We start from the raw sequence: 13,439 nt of genomic DNA on the forward strand, positions 1-13,439 counted from the left end.
CACAGCCAGTGAGTGACAAGGTGGAGGATCACACCTACTATGCAACATTGCCTCATTCTTAGTACTTCCATACTCTCTCCCATCACATACATCAAGGAAACATCCTGAGATAGTAACAGCTTACTGACCCATGTATCCTAACTGGGTACTAGGAGGCTTACTTGTACATTGAGTGTTGGTTCCTTTGTATGTTTGTCTACCAAAAAAGAAATTTTTTTTGAGCATCTACTAGAAGCCAGGCACTGGGCCTTATTTACAATGACTACTTTTCACAACTGCCATGATAAATGAGTATTTTTATCCTAACTACACATCAACAACCTGAGGCTCAGAGGGCTGATAGAGACAGAAGTTAAAATCAGGTCTATCTGCTTTGGAAGTCAATTTTCTTTTATTCATGGTGCCCTCTTTTTTTAATAGCATATTACTAAACTTATACATCTATATGTTAAAAAAAGAAATTATTCCACAAAGCTTATTTCAAATGATAGCTTTTTTCCTGCTATTCTTATCCCTTTTCTGATTCCTAAACAACCCTTTAGAACTTACTTAAATGGTTCTTTTAATATTCACCAAACTTATATCGCTATCATACTTGTGACCACAGATAATAAATTAAGCATGTTCCAACACTCCAGTTCTATACCCTCCACAAACACAGACATCCCCCCCAACAGAATATCATAATTTTAGTTATGTCAATAATACATTTTTTTCAGTAGTATTCACCTTTTTTGCTATGTAAATAATATCCACAACTGAGGCATATAGTACACTATATAACCCATATTTTTTAGAGTTAATGTTTTATTTTATATTTGCTCATTTTTCTACATTCAATTCACCTCCAAGTGTTTCCCCATTTGTGAATATCTCCTCTCAATATGTTGAAACACAGTTAGGTACTCCATCAGTTCCATGTTCTTAAAGAAATCTTTCCCGGAGCCTTCTAACCTGCTCTAATCTGGCATGGTTCCCTCTGTGACTGCTGTACAACCATCATTTGTAAAGCTACTTTCAGGATCATAATGGAGATTTCTTTTGTCTCTATTATTTTATGATGACATGTCTTTTGGTATGGGTCTTTTGGTATGGGTCTATTTTCATTCATTATGTTGAGCCTTGTCAATCTAGAAGCTCAAGTCCTTCAATTCTGTGACATTTACCTGAATTACTTTATTAATGATTTGCTCCTCTCCATTTTCTTTGTCCTATCTTTCCAGAGTTTTTACAAATGCGTCACTGGATGTCCTAAACTGCTCCTCTAATTTTCTTCTCTTTTCTTGCCTCTTCTCTCCCTTTGTCTTTTTGTTCAAATTTCTGAGAGATATCAACTTTCTTTCTCATGCTTTGGACTTCTTTATGCTATTGTAGTTTCAATTTTCAAATGCTCTTTTTTTATTATGTTTCCCTTTCAACTATTCTGTCTAATTTCATGAATACAGTTGTATTTCTTTATGCAGAAGATCTATTGATAGTTTCATGTATCTGTCTTAAAGTTTTCTTTCCCCTGTATAGTTTATTTCTTCCAAGTTATATTTTATCCATTAATTTTAGTTTCTTTCATTTAAGATGGCTCCTCAAATGTGTGGTGATCATGCTTGGAAGCACTTCCCTTGTGGCTCAGCCGGTAAAGAATCCACCTGCAATGTGGGAGACCTGGGTTAGATGCCTGGGTTGGGAAGGTCCCCTGGAGAAGGGAAAGGCTATCCACTCCAGTATTCTGGCCTGGAGAATTCCATGGTCTCTAATCCATGGGGTCGCAAAGAGTTGGACACGACTGAGTGACTTTCACTTTCACATGCCTGGAAGTTCTAGTGTGCATTGGTGGGGCTTCCAAACTGTGGTCACCCTTGCAGGGTTATCTGGCTGATACTAATCCCTTTAGGTCTTTTCTTGAGGGTTGGACCAAAGTCCCAAAGACTCTGAATCATCTGCTTAGAGGGTATGTGAAACATGGGAGCTGAATACAGAATAAAACCTGGGGGATCTTAACATCCAGTATGTAAACATTCATAAAATCCCCCTGGTTCCAAATATGTACCTCAATCCTCAAGTATATCTGGTTACCTCTAAGTGCAGAAACCATTTGTTTTATCCTTTCCAGAAAATATATCTCCTATTTTCTGCTAGGGTTGGGGAAGATCAGCCAGTCAGATGCTTCTTTCTCAGTTGGCTTAAGATTCAGCTTTCTCCTATCTATTAAGACATTCAAAATTTGTCTATTTATCTTTTAGATTTCACATTTTTATTATTCCTGTCTCCTGTTGCTTTGTTGCTGCTGTTGCTTTTGTCCTATACAGGTTATTTTAGGAGGACGTGGAAATTAAATTTATATATTTAATCTGCTATCTCCACTTGTATATTTTTCTACGATGTTATATTTTGTTTCTCAAACTTTCACCTCCAGCTTAATCTGCTCTAGATTTGGGTTACTTTGGATTATGCCTCTACAGTCATTGAGAAAGTGATCTTTAATAGGGTTATGAACCAGATAGATATTCAATATGATATTCAAGTGTTCAGTGAGGACCCAATTGCCTTATATAATACAATAAGGGACAAAGACATACTGTTGATAAACAAAAACTTCATATACTTTCCTAAAAAGAACAGTTATTTCCTGAAAGCTTTTTCCAGTTCCATTTGTAAAACACTTAACTCAGAGCAGAATTCAAGTCCAAAACCGGAAAATATTTTCACTCTCATCTCATCTAATGTCTTTTCTTTTACAAACCCTAAGTCATAGAATGATGTTAAGACTTTGCCCTGGGGCTTCCCTGGTGGTCTAGTGGTTAAGACTACACTTCCTCTGCATGGGGGTATGGGTTCGACCCCTGGTCACTGAACTAAGATTTCACAGGCCAAACAGTGTGGTAAAAAAAAAAAAAGATTTTGCCCAAATCACAGTGCTAAACATATAAAAAGACAAAGTTTACTATATATATCTGAACTGTTTGTTTCTGTCAGAGTAGGTGCTTAGTATTTGCTGAAAAATGAATTTCAAAACTTTTGAAATCAATAGCTGCTCTATGAATTATGCTTCTATAAAGATGCTTGGTATTTAGCTATAGTCTACTAGTAAATAAAATTATATTATCCCTATTAACTTTCAGTGTATGCTTTATACCTTATATCTGAATCTGAAGCCTTCTGTCTCACCGCCAACTTTGTAATCTCTCCTTGAGACATGGTCTTATGAAGCTTTGCTTCTTCATCAACTGAAGAAAATCGCTGTGATGTCTGTAATAATTACATATGTAAAGACTTTAAAACCAAGTAATTATTATCATAGCACTGTTACTAAAACTCAGATTACAGAATTATTTGAGAATTACGTCTATTAAAAACATACAAAAATACATTCATATTACTCAGAGATTCATTAAAATAAAAGAACCTACTAAAAATTTCATTAAGTTCAAACAGTAATCCAAAGTAAAGGGCACTTGGGTCAATAAAATGCTAAATGGGAAATACCAGCTCATGACAATTTAGCAAACAATATCAAGTAGGGTGAATAGAAAAAAAAGACTATCAAATGTAAAAGTAAAAAAAAAATCAAAACCATCTAAAGATAGAGACAAAAGATGTAGGACCTGATAAATCTAGATATACAGGATAATTAATCAGTAGTGATCAACTTAAAGACATAGCCTAAATTTTAAAGAAAAAATTCTCAAGGTCTGCAAGTTAAAAGATCAAATAACTTATAAGGGCAAGAGATTTAGACTGGCAACAGACTTACCAACAATAACAAACAAAGTAAGACAATAATAAAATAGCATTTTCAAATAACTCAGAAAAAGAAAATATGAATCAAGGACTTTATATGTAGCCAAGATGTCCCTTCAAATATCAAGGCCATAGAAAGATCTCAGGGAATTTCATATCAATGGCCCTTTGAGTAATCTAAGGGAAGAGCTTCATCCAACCAAGAGATAAACAGGAAAACTTCTGCAAAATATTTGAAGTGATAATTTAATACATTTACTAGTAGATCGAAGACAAAAACAACGGTGGGGACTATGGTGAAAGAAATGCATATAAAATTACATATTCTGAAAAAGTAGAAATAAAAGCTTAAAAAACAGGAGTAGAAGGGAATAGAGACTAGAATAAATCATCAATAGTTGTGTCACAATAGGTAAGAATATTACTCATTTAAAAATGACTAATTAGAGTATTATTGATTACATTTAAAAATATTAAAGGCATTTTTTAAAAAGTTACATATAAAAGTAAACAACAGAACAAGAACACAATGTTTGCTAAACGTCAAAAGAAATTTGAAAAAATAAAAGAGAAAAAAAATGAACAAAGCAAATTTAACATAACATGATAATAACAAAATTGCAAGTTGAGAATTAATCTCTCACTTTCATCAATAAACATGAATAGATTTAATTCACCTACTAAGGGAAAGATTTTTTAATTTGGCTCACAAAGCAGGGCCCAACTATATTATATAAAAAACATACCTCTAAACAAAAGGATCCAGACAAGCTAAAGTTAAAAGGATGAACAACAGTATTCTAGGCAAATGGAAAAAATAAGAAAACGGAGGCTGTGACATTACTAATGTAGAATTCAAGCAAAAAAACATGGAAGCTGACAAAGGACACTTTAATACTAAAAGGTACAATTCACGATGAGTAACAGGAATGACATTAACATTCATCTGACATAAGACAGATAAAAAATTATAAGGATATAGAAGACAAATAACATTATCAGTAAGGTAGAGATTATGTTTGTATACTGAAATTTTATACTCTGAATAGAGAATACACCTTATCAAACACACATTCAACACGTAACAAGTGCTGGCAAGGATATGGATAGAAGAGAACCCTCATTCACTATTAGTGGGAATGTAAATTGGTATGGCCACCATGGAAAACATTATGGAAGTTCCTCAGAAAATTAAAAATGGAATTATGATATGATCCAGAAATTTCACTTCTGGGTATTTATCCAAAGGGAAAAGAACACTAATATAAGATATATGCACTCCAATGTCCACTGCAGCATTATTTACAATAACCAAGTTATACAAGTAGCAAAGTGCCCACCAATAGATGACTGGATAAAAAAGATGCGGTATATATATAAATACACACATATATGTGTGGAATATTACTAAGCCATAAAAATGAATTCTTGTCATTTGAGCCAACATGTATGGATCTAGAGGGAATTCTACCAAGTGAAGTAAGTCAAAGACAAAAACAAGTAGTGCATGTTCTCACACGTGGATTCTAAAAAACAAAAACAAAATGAAAAAGGACTCATACAACAAAGAACAAATGGGTGGTTGCCAAAAGGGAGTAGGGGGAAGGAGGAATGGGCAGAAGAGGTGTAGGTTTTGAGATTAAGAGGTACAAACCTCCAGTTCAATAATAAACAAGTCATGGGTATGTGTATAGAGCATAAGGAATATGGTCAGCAATATTATAATAACCTTGTATGGAGATTGATGACTCTAAACTTATTATGGTGATCATTTCAAAATGTAGGCAAGTGCCAAATCATTACATAGTATACCTGAAAGTAACATAACATTGCAATCATATATATTTCAATTGAAAAAACGCACATTCATAAAAACTGATCATATTCTAAGTAACAAAGAAAATACCTATAAATTTGATCAAACAGAAGCATTATAAATAGTCTTTCATCAGAATACTATAAAACTAGAAACTAACAAAGATTTAAAAACAAAAAGGCTCTTCATCTGAAAATTAAAAAAATTTTTATTAAACAAGTTTCAGGTAAAATAAAGAAATATAAACTAAGATTACAGATTTTCTTACAAATAATGAATCATTTACACATTAAAATAAATGAGATATATCTGAAGTGTGATCAGAGGAGAATTCATAGCCTTAAAACCTGTATCAGTAAAAATAAATTAATTAAATTACTCACTCAGAGACTAGAAAAATAAGAATGTAAACCAAAAGAAAATATGATAAATAATAAACATAAGGTAAAAACAGAAATCAGTGGAGAATGAAAAAAAAGGGAATATGATAAATAAAACCAGATCCTGTTACTCTGGAAAAAATTAACAAAATAGACAAATAACTAGGTAAAGAAAAAAATAATCTATGAAATAAGAACTGACAAAAGGGAAATAACCACTGAAACAAAATTTTTTTAAATCATGAGACTACTTTATAGACCTCTATGCAAGTAAATCTGAACAATGAAACGGAAAAACTAGTTGCCAAAATTGACCTTATTAGACAGAAAGCTTTAAAGGTTAATTCTCCTAGAAGAAACAGAAGAACTTATACTACAAACAAGTACCAATCCCAGATAGTTTCATAGGAAAATTCTACCAAATCAAACAGCAGAAAGTGGCAATGCTGTCTTCTGACTTTTTGGGCGGAATAAAATACATATATAAATACTTAGTGTAGGGAGTTCCCTGGTGGCCTAGTGGTTAGGATCTCACTCCATGGCCAGGGGTTCAAATTCTGTTCAGGAAACTAAGATCCTGCAAGCTGAGAGGTACAGCCAAAGGGGGGCAAAACAAAATTAATGAAAATCTTAATAACAAAACTGAAAGCCAGAGAGCCCTAACAGGCTTGAAGAAATTAAAAAAAATAAAATAGAAAACAGTATGTTAAAAAGTAAATACTAAGTGTATGCAATAAGCTGCTGTCCTGGGGCCACCAATCTAAACTTTTTATGCCATAAACTGTTCAATTCACCAGTTTTCCAACTTGCAACACTCACCTCAAAATCACTAGCCTAGGTCCCAAAATATTATAAATACCCTTTCCTGACTTCCCCTTTCTGAAAAATTACTAAGACCTAGTCGAGGTGGCTTTCCTCTTACTGTAAAATAAGCTAATAGACTTAGCCGTGCTTGATCAATGGGTTTTTTCCTGGCAGTTTTCTGTGGAGTAAAGAGAAGGAAAATTCAACACAGATAAGGAGTAAACAGTATCTCAGAGAAATCCAAACAGAAATAGGAAGGTAAGAAGTACAGTAATTCTGGGGGAAAATGAAAAACTCAGTTTTATCATACAGGAGATAAAGACAACAAATTCTGGAGAACTGTTTGGGAGTCAGACACATGGAGATGACTGCTTTAAGTGTAGGGAATGGCAGAAGAAACTATACAGAGAAAACTCTGTTACCTATATCAATCCTACAAATAAGGGGTAGAAATGATTTTATTAACTCATCATCCACACAATTCAGAGACTAAATAAAAAGCTATATGAAAGCTATCTTTAAAATGTTGCTTAGCAGAACATGTTGTTGTTCTTGGGTAAAAACCAACATGGTATGTATAAAAACTAAGCGAAAGCAGCATACAGAGACTAAACAGTTATTCAAATGGCAGAGTTGAAAGTAAAAAAAAACCAAAACCGAGGTCATAAAGACAGAAACTACTACTCTCACTTCCACTCCTTCACTGCAAGTAACAACTAATTACCGATTTGTCAACTCCAGAGGTAATGCTTATCAAATCCCCTTGAAGGAATTCATATCTAACTGTTTTTAATCTCATTAGGATCAGTTATTTCACAAATGGAAAGGTCAGTTGATGGCTTCCTTGAGGAAAGACACACTTCTTAGCAAATGTCAGAGTTACTAAGTCACTTTGTCCAGGAAAAAAAAAAAAACCACAAAACTATCCAGCTTTTAAAAAAATCATGTGCCCAGAAAATCAAGACCGTTTACAACCCTGAAGATATTTCGATTTTGATAATTCAGTAGATTCCAGTTAGAAATAATTAGTCTTCATTTTCACAATATCAGATAACATTAGAACATGGCATATTTTCAGATAAACAGAAACATACTTTAAAACTGTCCCTACCCTTCCCACCCCCAACCCCAATAAGTATCTGTCAGCATAATCTAGAGAAAGCAAAGCTTCTTCATGCAAGTGTCCACCAGAAACAAACACCACAACCTATTCCTAAAATAGCTAGTGATGAAACACAAGGACAGTGAGAAAGCTGGAGAGGTGACTCACACACTGTGCAGGAGGGCGCTCTACAACTACGGGCATGCAGTGACCGTCAAGCAGGCGAACAGAATCACAGGCAAAGACTGCCAGACAGAACCCTTAAAGGGGCTGAATGCTCCAAGCAGAAAGCCCAGCTTCTTGGTTCATCTCAATAAGAGTTCTCAGAAAGAATTCTACCACCAAAAGGACTTGTATCAAAGAAAGGTTTGTATCAAAGAAAACTCTCAGGAACAAAACAGCAATTACAAATGCTGAATTCTTCAACAAATGAAAACTGGAGAATAATTTAAGTATGCTCCCTATTTATACTAGAAATATATAGCAGTGTTTTTTCATTAAAATTAGTTTGCTCCATTACATGATTTCATCTCTAACCAACTAAGCATATGATAGAATACGTTTCAATAATTATAACTCAAAAAAAGGGCCATCTCCAAAGTGGAGTTATTTAATCCTACACTGAAGAGAAGTCTTCGGTTCTAATTAGATATATTAATAAACATACAGGCTGAGTAACTTTTACCATTTGGTTCAGGGTAATGATTCATTTGTCTAATTAGATAACTGGCTGTGCATTTTTCTATTTTTGTTGGTGATTTTATTTTTTCTTCCTTAGAATATTCATATTATCATTTTAAAACTGGGTCTATCTCCAACAAAAGATAAAGACAATGAGAATATTCTGGAACTTAGTGATAATTTTAATTAACTAGGTCTTTGGCACAAACAGTCGGAAAGTAAAAAAAAAAAAAAAAAAGTGAAAGTGTTAGTCGCTCAGTTGTGTCTGACTCTTTGTGGCCACATGAGTCCACCAGGCTCCTCTGTCCATAGAACTCTCCAGGCAAAAATACTGGAGCGGGTAGACATTTTTTTCTCCAGGGGATCTTCCTGCCCCAGGGAACAAACCTGTGTCTCCCACATTGCAGGTAGATTCTTTACCATCTGAGCCACCAGAGAAGCTCCCAAACAGCTTAAAACCATTCAAAGATAAAATATTTAATGAGTCAAAAGAAGACCATCCTAAAATGTTCCTCCCATAGTGAACAGATACTACAGAAGAACATTAGAGACTAAACTTAATTAAGGATATGCATGGAAATAAAATGCATATCACTCTACTTCCTCAGTGATAACATTTAGTACATAATAGATATACAGGGTACTCCTACTGTATTTTCCAGGCCATTCCAAAATCAAACACTTTATATCCATAAATACACTCAAACATATCAAACTATATGTACCTAATTTGGGCTGAGACATGATAATAAAGCTATTTTATTTATGCAGCTTTATTTAAACATAATGTTAACGTTATAATTTGTGATTAATACAAATTCACATTATCTACAGCCTTTTAGTTGGCTGGGTTGGTCCAGGAAGATATTTTTGGCATTTCTCATTAAATTTTTTAAAAATTCATGTTTATTTTTTATTACTAAAAAATGCAGAGGGGAAGGTTTAAATGCAAAAAAAAAAAAAAAGAGAGAGAAAGAGAGAATACTATTTCAGTTAAAAGCTACTGGATTATTTAACATATTAGACCACAGAGAGATCAGGAAACTATAGCTAGCAGGTCAAATAAAGCTCATTGCCCGTTTTTGTAAATAGTTTTATTGGAACACAGCCAGGCACCTTTGTTCACTTACTGCCTACGGCGGTATCCACTCTACAATAGCAGAGTTAACCAGTTCCGACAGAGACTGTATGACCCATAGAGTCTGAAATATTTAATATCTGGCCCTTTACAAAAAAAGTTTGAGGCTCCTGTCTAGAAATTTTTAAGACAGAACACAGAAAACTTCTACATTAGTGCTAAGTTAAATAATTTTAATATTTTTTGCCTAATTTATGATTTAACTGACATATACTGCTAAACTGCCCTTAATCCAAGTCCTGTTAAATTAAGGTTTAGCTTTAGTTGCTGTGTTCACTGAGGTTTCCTACGTACAAACCATTATATGGAGAAGAAGCTGTGAAGGTTAGCTTTAGATTAGCAAAGACTATTTTCATCAGATTTGCTTGTTGCCTATTTTTCTTATATTGCTATAAAATTACCATTTCGGAGTCACTGTGAGAGGCCTGACCCAGGCTGGGTGCAGGCCCTAGCTCAGAGTGAGAAGCTTGGTCAAGGGAGAGAAGGGGCTCAATAATGTCATCGTAATCATCTTCCTCTGTATCCCCCTCCCCATCGGCAAAAGTACCTCTAGTCAAGAAATCGGAGCGCGTCCGCGCCATTCGAGCTTTCTTTTTATGGGCCGGTCTGGCAACCTGCTTGACCAAATGATAAAACAAATAACACAACAATGTTTTGTTTTGGTTTTTTGGGAGATGATGCCAATGAAAGACATCAGAGAGCTCATGAATTTCTTGAAACATCCCCTCCCGCCCCATGCCTTTTCCACTAGAAGTGACAGCCATAACCAAAAGCAATCCATATTCATTACTCTGGACAAAGAATGGAAGCTAAATCCACACTGTTCTTCTCCATAGCCAAGGAAGTCATTTTTCACTGCCATAATAAGTCACCAAAGTCACCTGCATAAATTGCCTTCTTTTCCTTTAGAATTCCTTTTTTGTAAATATAATCTGGATTTGTAGGCATTCTTCCCTGCCTGAAGTATTCCTCTCTGAGTATAACAGACTTACTAACTCATGGCTTCTTTTTCTATAAACACTTGGGAGTAAATGAGTAGATGAAGTGTTCTAACTATAAGAACAGTAATTTCCAAAACAGTATGCACCTATTTTGCATAGAGGATAAATAAAACAAAATTCAACACTTACCTCTCCTTGGCCCGGCCCAGTTAATTTTACAGGTTTCCAAGTTGGTTCATCTTGTTTCTGGAGTTGAGGATTTCCACTGTTCAAGGCTTCCATGGTGACACTTCAGATGAAACAACAGGATTGCATTTCAATTCTTAGCAGATAACTCATGGCAGCAGTCTTAAAAGGATAGCATGAAATATAGTCTAACAAGCCAGGTCAAAGAAATGGATTTCATGATGAGAAAGGGAAAATACCGAGTCCACAAATCTTAAGAATTAGTCTTAGAAGGGGTCTTTATATGCTCATCATTATAAAACACCTGATAAGTAGCTACCGAGTGATGAGGATCTCATCACTTTGCTTTATAGGGAGATGGTTCTATTGACAAACAAGTTTTCTTTCTGAAATCTCTCTGCCACTTTTATCTGTTGGCTTAATTTTAAAATTTGAGGCTGTACAGAATAAAATCAACACTGACAGAGTAAGAAATTGTTATCAAACTAAAAGAAGTATGCCCCAAACCATAAAGACAGGATAGTGTTAGTTTACAAGAATTTAATTTTTGCTTGAATAACCACATGACATGACTGCTTTATCATTCAATTCTCTGCAGAAATGAATGTTTGTGTCTGATGAAAATCTGAAGCAAACCTGTACTTTTACGAACCCAATTATCTATATTACCTCAGGACCATGAATCTTAAAATTTATCAGTAACATACTGCTCATCTCTTCTTAGCAAGACTGTAAACTCACTGAAAATCATATTTTACCTTCTAGCACACTGCTGAGTTTAAAGTAGACACTAACTTATAATATCATTTGGCAAACTAATTGCCCTTGCATTCAAAATCTTCCATGAAGGCCTAGGTTATCTTGTCCTTTGCCCCACACAATAATCCCTAAACATACCTTTCTTACAGCTAAAATCTTCTTAGAGACCTTCCTTTCTGACCAGTATAAAGTCAAGTCCAGCAACCCTAGGTTGTCCTAAAAGATTCCCTTTTGATTATTCAAATCTCTCTTGCCACAGTTGAGTCATTTACCTTTGATTTGTTCTCCAAAAGAGGGGCAATTAATAGGACCTTTGATAAAGAGGACCTTTGATAGCACCTGGATACTCTGATTAACTTTTAAACTCACAGCATTTTCTCTAAGTTTTTCCATGATTTCTTTTTTGTTGTCCCTTGCTAACCAGATGAGGACTATGATGTACTTACCACCCTACGGCATAGAAAGAACACTAATCTAATGTTACTTCCTAATCAGGACACCCAAAGCTGATTTCTAATCAGGAAACTCAAATTCTGGGCTCAGCTATTTCTAACTATGTGACCTTATCCAGGTCATTTCACGTCCACAGGCACCAGTGACCTCATCTATAACATGTGGTAACTGAATAGATAACTTAGAGACACTAACATTTACAATTCTATAAAATGCTAATGTTTCTAGTATTACTTACAGAATAAGAGAAGATGTGAAGTATGGATTTCCCTTAAGCTTTCATGCAAACAATCTAATACACAATCATTTTGAAGATAAATAGTTGTTAATAAGGTAAAGTAAACTAGGTCAAGTAGCTGTTAAGGCTGTATCTTGGCAAAATGATAAGAGGAGTAATTCACAAGGATGATTAATGTTTTTGAAATCTGCCTCTTAAGAAATCTGTATGCAGGTCAGGAAGCAACAGTTAGACCTGGATATGGAACAATAGACTGGTTCCAAGTAGGGAAAGGAGTACGTCAAGGCTGTATATTGTCACTCTGCTTATTTAACCTATATGCAGAGTACATCATGAGAAACGCTGGGCTGGATGAACCACAAACTGGAATCAAGACTGCCGAGAGAAATATCAATAACCTCAGATATGCAGATAACACCACCCTTATGGAAGAAAGTGAAGAAGAACTAAAGAGCCTCTTGATGAAAGTGAAAGAGGAGAGTGAAAAAGTTGGCTTAAAACTCAACGTTCAGAAAACTAAGACCATGGCATCTGGTCCCATCACTTCATGGCAAATAGATGGGGAAACAGTGACAGACTTTATTTTTGGGGGCTCCAAAATCACTGCAGATGGTGACTGCAGCCATGAAATTAAAAAATGCTTGCTCCTTGGAAGAAAAGTTATGACCAATCTAGACAGCATATTAAAAAGCAGAAACATTACTTTGCCAACAAAGATTCGTCTAGTCAAAGCCATAGTTTTTCCAGTAGTCATGTATGGTTGTGAGAATTGGACTATAAAGAAAGCTGAGCCCCGAAGAATTGATGCTTTTGACTTGAGAGTCCCTTGGACTGCAAGGAGATCCAACCAGTTCATCCTAAAGGAAATCAGTCCTCAATATTCATCGGAAGGACTGATGCTGAAGCTGAAACTACAATACTTTGGCCACCTGATGCAAAGAACTGACTCATTTGAAAAGACCCTGATGCTGGGAAAGATTGAAGGCAGGAGGAGAAGGGGACGACAGAGGACGAGATGGTTGGACAGCATCACCAACTCAATGGACATGAGTTTAAGTAAACTCTGGAAGTTGGTGATGGACAGGGAGACGTGGCGTGCTGCAGTCCATGGGGCCGTAAAGAGTCGGACACGACTGAGTGACTGAACTAAACTGAACGGAAGTCTTCTATAAAACAGATTCATGGATCTAACAACTATACACACAC

The 13,439-nt window shown here is 35.1% G+C and overlaps 1 protein-coding gene across 6 annotated transcripts in view; it reads right to left on the reverse strand.

The window, feature by feature from the left end:
• The window catches only part of MYO9A (myosin IXA), a 223,508-nt gene that overhangs the window by 44,434 nt on the left and 165,635 nt on the right, over window positions 1-13,439 (reverse strand). For 3 of the 6 annotated variants that reach the window (XM_081506178.1, XM_081506177.1, XM_081506179.1), the window contains 2 exons: window positions 10,787-10,886; window positions 3,131-3,243 (listed from right to left, as the gene is read on the reverse strand). In XM_081506178.1, the coding sequence (XP_081362304.1) occupies window positions 3,131-3,243; window positions 10,787-10,886 (213 nt within the window). Of the gene's footprint in view, window positions 1-3,130; window positions 3,244-10,057; window positions 10,274-10,786; window positions 10,887-13,439 lie in introns of all 6 variants that reach the window. The other 3 variants (XM_081506176.1, XM_081506175.1, XM_081506173.1) reach the window with 3 other exon arrangements.

This window comes from Giraffa tippelskirchi, chromosome 7 (genome assembly GCF_054371585.1).
Source record: "Giraffa tippelskirchi isolate mGirTip1 chromosome 7, T2T-mGirTip1v1.2.pri, whole genome shotgun sequence".
Classification (NCBI taxonomy): Eukaryota; Metazoa; Chordata; class Mammalia; order Artiodactyla; family Giraffidae; genus Giraffa; species Giraffa tippelskirchi.